The sequence below is a fragment of the Hakea prostrata genome, chromosome 8 (genome assembly GCF_041222555.1).
Source record: "Hakea prostrata isolate BN-2017 chromosome 8, UWA_Hpros_2, whole genome shotgun sequence".
Taxonomy (NCBI): domain Eukaryota; kingdom Viridiplantae; phylum Streptophyta; class Magnoliopsida; order Proteales; family Proteaceae; genus Hakea; species Hakea prostrata.
Genome location: NC_142607.1, coordinates 12676784 through 12684241, shown reverse-complemented (window position 1 = coordinate 12684241; position 7458 = coordinate 12676784). Strand labels below are relative to the sequence as shown.

The following is a 7458-nucleotide window of genomic DNA, read 5'->3' as shown; positions in this document are numbered from 1 at the left end:
GTCTTCTCTATTGAAAAACCAGGAAATAATTTTCTATGGTTAGTTTGAATTGTTTTTAACTGAAGTTCCATAATTTGGATACACATGGGATTTAGAAACTGACAGAGGAAGGTTAGGGAACTCATCAGATAGCTAAAACTGAGCTGGTGAAGACAAACTTGCTGTCTTTTTTATTGAAAAGCCAGGAAATAATTTTCTATGGTTGTCAGTTTGAATTGTTTTTAAATACTTGAACAAAATCTGAGTTGCCGTCAACAGTCTTCTCATCACTAACTTCATCTATTATAAGCTTTTAAACAAGTGGTCAAGCATCAGATAGTCATATTAAAAGCATTACCTGAGATCACATTCACTTGATTCTCCTACCGAAGCAGCTTAAGAAAATAAAGTATAAAAGGATTCCTTTTCATCATAGCTCAAGAAAAACAAACTTAAATTCTAAATGGGTGGAGCAATTTTATCAATAAAAGCTGTGGACCAAGGACAGGGATAGCCTTGTTCCCTACTTTAATGGCCTTCATATTTCATAGTGAAGGTGCATCAGGTTACAATGTGCCCCACAATTCTCTACAATCTCTCTCTCTCTTTCTCTCTGGTACTTGCCAGAGCTCCACCAGAACTAGCACCAAATAGCCCATGTAGTGGCTAGCACCAAAAGGGTGAAGTCGATGATGTCTTGACAGACCCCCCACACTTCCTTTTCTGGGCATCTTGCATCTGATGGGTCTAGCATTGGCATTATAGTCTTGTGATTCAGCATTGGCTCTCTGAAGAATTTTCTACCAACTACCTGTTCAATGCCTGACATTAGAGACAATCTGGAAAATTGTTCCTGCGTTGGTTGTTGCATTTCAATTTTCCATTTTCTCTAAAAACAAGTCTTTCAGGCACAAGAAAACTCGACCATGGTTAAGATCTTGCAGAACACGTTTGAAGAACTTGAGGGGAACACCCAAATTTGATTCTCATTACTTCCACACACACACTCCCTAGTCTTTTACATACCAACTTTATTTTGGTGAAATAATGAAAAATCTCATATGTACATGTCTCCATAGTTACATAAATATTTGATGCCTTAGACTAGCGATGTGCCAAGGTGGTTCCCTACACCAATGTGGAGTCAATTCCAGGAGAAGGTCATCCATTTTGTAGGGAGCAAAAGGCCAGTTCGGAATATTTTTGGATTTGAAAATATGATGGATGGATAGAAAGAAAATGAAACACTTTCCTTGTTATAGCTATAAAGATCCATATATAAAGTCCTATGCACTATCTCATTGAACATGACTTCTCCAATGAGAACGGCCACACTTGCTTTCAATGATTAAGGACACAATATCTTAAATAGATAAGGATATCTCACTTACTTTTTCTTTTAAATTTCTTTTTATTATTGTTATTTTTTTTTCTTGTGTGGCTGGACTCTGGAGTTCATTAATTCCCAACCTAATGTTATTAAATTCAAATTGAGAATTGATGGATTCAGTTCCAAATTTCACAACCCAAGTCCTTGCTCCCAATACCAAATGGTAAGCTTGAAGCTCACTCCTTTATCGCCCATTTGCATCATAAGCAGAGCTAAGCAGAACACTTCAGTGACTCTCAAGTCTCCATTCTTCCTCTGACAATCTAAAGTTTTGGGAAAAACTAATCTTGAAGTCAGAATTTCAAACCTTACTGAGTTACTGTTTCAATTACACTTTCCAGCTGGGTAATTATCTGTGTACAACTCCAATATATAGTCCCCAGCTACTCTCATTCTCTACCATATTTCAGAGCCTGATTGAGTTCTCCAGAGCTTACTCAGTGAGTAGTGGTCACCTCTTCTTCTTCTTCTTCTGAGAGAGAGATTGAGTAATGGCAAGGCTGAAATCACCCACACTTCTGGGTCTTCCTCTGTTCATCATCATCTTTCTTTCATCTTCCTCAGTTCAGGTCTCTTCCGCTGGAACTAGCCAGACCTTCACCAGATCGTCGGTAGGGAAAAACCCATTCACTGCAAAAGCATATTTGATCCGTTACTGGAACAAACAGATCACCAATAACCTACCAAAGCCTTCTTTCCTTCTTTCCAAGGCATCTCCTTTGAACGCCATTGATTCTTCTTCCCTTGCTAAACTAGCCACCGACACCAATGCTCTCTCCTCTAACCTCCAATCCTTCTGTTCCTCTGCCAATCTGTTCTGTTTTCCTGACTTGCCGGTGAGTTTGGAGAAACACGATTCATCTGTCAACTTCGCCAACTATGAAGATAGGAACTTCACCAACTATGGCTCTCTAATTGACGGATCTGATTCGTTCAAGAACTACTCACTCGAGCTTAACATACCAGTCAATTCCTTCAGGCGATACAGCCGAGGCTCCAGCGGTCATGATGACGAATTCTCCGCTTACGGTACCAATGGTAATGTTGTTGATCAGAGCTTCAACACCTACGGCGTTAAGGCCGTCACCGGCACCGACGATTTCAAGAAGTACAATGAAGGTGTTAATGTTCCAGACCTGAGGTTCACAACTTATGGTACAGACGCCTTCGGCCGGAAAAAGAGTTTCACTGCTTATGGAGAGGACGGCAACGCCGGAAGCGCGACGTTTTCCAATTATGGCAAGAAGGCTAACGGTGCTCCAACCACCTTCACCAGCTACGGCAACGAAACCAATGTTCTGACTTCGAACTTCAATTCTTACGGCGATTCCGGCGGTCTTGCAGAGAACACCTTCACCTCATACGCAGACAACGGTAACAACCCAAGTAACAATTTCAGAAACTACGGCGAAGGTGGTTTCTTAGGTACCGATAGTTTCTCGAGTTACAGAGACCAATCGAATGTGGGAGAGGATTCCTTTCAATCCTACGCGAAGGGCTCGACGTCGAACAAGGTGGATTTCACTAATTACGGAAACAGCTTCAACGAAGGCACCGATACCTTCAAGGGCTACGGAAAGGGAGCGATTGGTCAGAAAGTTGGTTTCAGTATTTATGGCGTCAACAACACATTCACAGATTACAACAAAACGGGTACCACCTTCACCAGTTACAGAAAACCAGGAGCAGAAGCTGCTTCTTCTGAGAGTAAGATGAGAATTGCAGCAAACAAGTGGGTGGAGCCTGGGAAATTCTTCAGAGAATCGAATCTGAAACAGGGAAGTATAATGCCAATGCCAGACATAAGAGACAAGATGCCAAGAAGATCATTCCTTCCCCGTTCCATCGCATCGAAACTTCCATTCTCTACTTCTGGAGTTTCGAAACTGAAAACGATCTTCCACGCAGGAGATAACTCGAGCATGGCTAAAATCTTGCAGGACACGCTAGAAGATTGCGAGAGGAAGGCGAGCAGAGGAGAGACAAAGAGGTGCGTGGAATCGGTGGAAGACATGATTGATTTTGCCGTATCGGTGCTAGGCCGAAACGTGGTGGTGCGGAGTACGGTGTCGGTGAATGGGTCAAAGAATGATGTGATGATCGGAACGGTCAAACCAATCAACGGTGGAAGAATCACGAAATCGGTGTCGTGTCACCAGAGCTTGTTTCCTTACATGGTGTATTACTGTCACTCGGTACCGAAGGTTCGGGTATACGAAGCGGATATCTTGGACCCAAAGACAAAAGCGAACATCAATCACGGAGTTGCCATCTGTCACCTTGACACGTCAGCTTGGAGCGCAACCCATGGAGCCTTTCTGGCTTTGGGCTCCAAGCCTGGACGAATTGAAGTCTGCCATTGGATCTTCGAGAACGATATGACGTGGACTACTGCTGATTGATTGATCCATCTCGGTCCAAGTCCAACTCAGCATTGGCTCTTACCTGTTAATCTATTTAAACTCCACCTGTCTTTTTTTTTTTTTTTTTGTTTCTATTTTATTTAATGGAATAAAATCCCACCCCCACACCCCATGTGTGTTTCTAGTCTCCTACCTACCGGAAGAGAAGTCAGAAAATGGGTTTGAAAAAAATCCCCTAAACCATGTGGGTAAGGCTGAAAGTTGAGCACATGGGCCTAGAATCGGGGCCCAACCCCATTTTTGAGAATTTGACAGGGCCATGACCCATGCCGACGCGCTTGCCTGATGTGGGTAAAAAGTCAAAAAAACACGTGGTGGTTATGATTGAAGATTGATGCGCCACGCCACGTCGCCACGTCACGCATGCCTTTCTCCTCACTTGACCTACTGACAAACCCATGGTCCAAAATACATCAATGGGTGAAAAAATAGATGGAAATGAGGTTTTGACGCTGAAATGCTTGGATCCTGTAACTCTTTTGTGCTTAGTTTTTTTTTTGGGTAAATAAAAGAGGGGATGCAATAGTGGCGACCTAGCGCCGCCCGCTACGCAATGTTCGGACTTTTTATCGAGTGCGACCCATGCAAGCATTAGCCCTGTGCACTACCAGCGCAAGCACTGACCCCGTCATCGGAGCCCCACCGGAGGCCTAGTATAGTCCACAGAAGCCGGTAGCACTCATGCCCAGGCCAAATAGCACACAACTGTCCAATGCAAGAAACAGAGGAGCAGAGGGGATTCGAACTTGGGACATGAGGTTTACCAAACCACTTGGGAGTGAGCTTGGGACCACTAGACCACCACCCCCGATGGTTCTGTTGTGCTTGTTGGTAGCGAAACCATGAGAAGAACATGAGAAATAAATGTGCATATACGTGAATTGTTGTTGTATATATCCCTTCCTACTTTTATCCTATCTAACATTAGTATGGAAATACAAGGTAGTATTTTCTTTTTTTTATCAATACTATTCCAATCAGATTCGGTGCTGGCTGCAGCTGCTGCAACAAATAAAAATTCCAGCAAAATGAAAAAGAAACTTTTTCTTGTTATAAATCATGGCATTTGTGGACCTAATTTTTTCTTTTCTTCCAAATGCTCAACCTTTCCCCATTTTATGATTCTTCATATTTCATATAGAAAAACTTTTAGATTCAAACTCTCTAACTTTTAGTTGTTTATAATATATGAAGATAATATCATACCATACGGTAATCAAGACAGAGGGGCAGAGGGCTAGCTGTAATACACAAATATATATCATATGAAGTAGAGACCTGATAGAAGATCACTTTATGAGGTTTATTGTTTATTTTTGGAAGATCTACTATATAGGGATTGACAGTCACTCTATATGGAGATTTCAAGGAATATGAACCAAACGCTTTAATTATAGAATGATGAAATGTGTAACCAATTCCTTCTCGTTTATTTTGAAGATAACTTGGTCCTCTATTCAGATAGGTAAGGCACTATAGGGTTCCCATGCCCTACTGTATGTAATAAAGTACAGCAACTTTCAGCCAAACCCATTTATACATTCCTTCCCTTAATCATAAAGCAAACCAACATTGGACCATTGCTTTCATGCATTTACTTAGTGGATGCAGAGAATCAAAACCAAGGACCACAAGATATATATATTTATTGGATGAATTAAATTTTGTTTTTGGGGTGAATCACAAGAGATATATATCAATCAATGTGCATAGAAGAATTATGTAAAGCCACTGTACTAATAGAAGATATCTATCATGCATGGGGACGGAGACAAAAGATGATGGCATAATCAGAACTTAAGAATTAACAACCACCTGTTTTTCATGGCTTTTGTAAAATAGTTTTCGGGCAAGGCTTCTCTGAGCCACCAGGGTATCCTAGATCTCACAGAGAATAATCTGAATTATTGGGATATCTTTCCTGTAATTCTGTGTTGTGTTATTTATTTGTTTTTTTCATTTATTTGTCCATTGAAGTTGCTTGACTGTTTACAACATGGAAATAAATTATTTTGTTGACCTATATAAATTACTTCTGTAATTTTTTGCTTGTGTTCAGTTATTTTCTGGATCCTTTTAGGTTCTCATTCCCTAGAGACTTATAGTGGTTTATTTAGGCTATTGATGTGACCTTCATACGTACCTTAATTGTTCCCTCCAACAAGCCATGTGTTAGTATAGACAAAAATAAACTCAAGAGAGTTTTGAAGGGATTAAAACTTGAAAGCAGATGAAATCAAAGCTGCTTCGGCATTATAATGTACCTTAAGTGTTCCCTCCAACAAGGCATGTGTTATATAGACATAAATAAACTCATGAGAATTTTGAAGGGATTGAAACTTGAAAGCAGATGAAATCAAAGCTGCTTCTGCATTATAATGATTCTAGAGAAAGATGAGTGAGGCTGCTCAAGTGCGACTGAGAACAGTAGAAATGAAAGCATGATTGTCTTTACTGTATCGCCGTGCTTTTCATGTGTCTCCATCTGTGCATCTTTTTGGGCTTCAAAGTCTGTACATATGGTTTGGTTCCTGTTTGGATGATCAGTATCATCATTTTGTGGTTTCAACCAAAGGATATAATTTCTCAACTCATTGACACACTTGAACAATGTATATCAGTTAAAAAATATCCTTTTAGATATCACTGTATCTTGAGTGGTATTAGTTTTCCTTAGCAGAATTTTTATATATCCAAACTAGTTGGTTTTTTATATGCTTAGGTAGATAATCATATAATTGAATACAAGCTGATGTAGAGCTGCAAACCGAAAGAGGAGCTCACCGAATGCATTAATTCTTGAAAGAAAATGAGTCGCCATGGTCTAACCTCCGACTAGGGTATGGGAGAATCTTAGGAATCGAACTCAACAAATGCTAATCTCCAACTAGGGCTTGTGTATATATGGATTAGCGTCGGGTAGAGTCAAGGGGCTCCTTTTGTAAATTTGTAAATTTATAAAATATTAAATCCTTGAATATAAAACGAGAGTCGTATTTACAACACAATGTCGCCAGTTTATTTGACATTGTCCGATTATTTCTGTGCAGGTCGCAAAATTTTGAGGGTTCACAGCTGGCTGCAGCTGCTGCAGCAAATAAAGAATCCCAACAAAATGAAAGAGAAAGTTTTTCCTTCATATGATTGGTTATGAATCATGGCACTTGTGGACCCAATTTTTATTTTACTTCCAAATGCTCAACCTTTCCCCCTTTTTTGATTCTTCATATTTCATATAGAAAAACTTTTTGATTCAAATTCTCTAACTTTTAGTTGTTTATAGTATAAGAAGATAATATCATACTATGCGGTAGCCAAGACTGAGGGTTGTAATACACAAATATCATATGAAGTAGGCCTGATGGAAGACTGAACGAATGAAAAAACTGGATTTGTATTAAACAGTTCATGACTTTCTACTCTTTCTTATCTGTCCCTTTAGTTGATGGGGGTAATGATATGTAGGATTAAAACCATAAGGACCAACTTCTTATGAAGTTTATTGTTTATTTTTGGAAGATCAATTTACCAGGGATTGACAGTCACGCTAAATGGAGATTTCAAGGAATATGAACCAAACCCTTTAATTATAAATGATGAAATGTGTAACCAATTCCTTCTCGTTGTTTTGAAGATGACTTGGGCCTCCATACAGACAAGTAAGGC

General features: G+C 39.9%; 1 protein-coding gene across 1 annotated transcript; it reads left to right on the top strand.

The window, feature by feature from the left end:
- The first annotated feature begins 1486 nt into the window (after nucleotides 1–1486).
- On the top strand, nucleotides 1487–4247 carry LOC149006991 (polygalacturonase non-catalytic subunit AroGP2-like). The gene has a single exon (XM_089166801.1). It carries the CDS (start codon nucleotides 1861–1863, stop codon nucleotides 3769–3771), a length of 1911 nt encoding a protein of 636 aa, XP_089022927.1. The 5' UTR covers nucleotides 1487–1860; the 3' UTR covers nucleotides 3772–4247.
- The last annotated feature ends 3211 nt before the right edge of the window (nucleotides 4248–7458 follow it).

What these genes read in the sequence shown, in the direction of transcription:
- LOC149006991 (XM_089166801.1), top strand. Translation starts at nt 1,861, where the DNA reads ATGGCAAGGCTGAAATCACCCACACTTCTGGGTCTTCCTCTGTTCATC.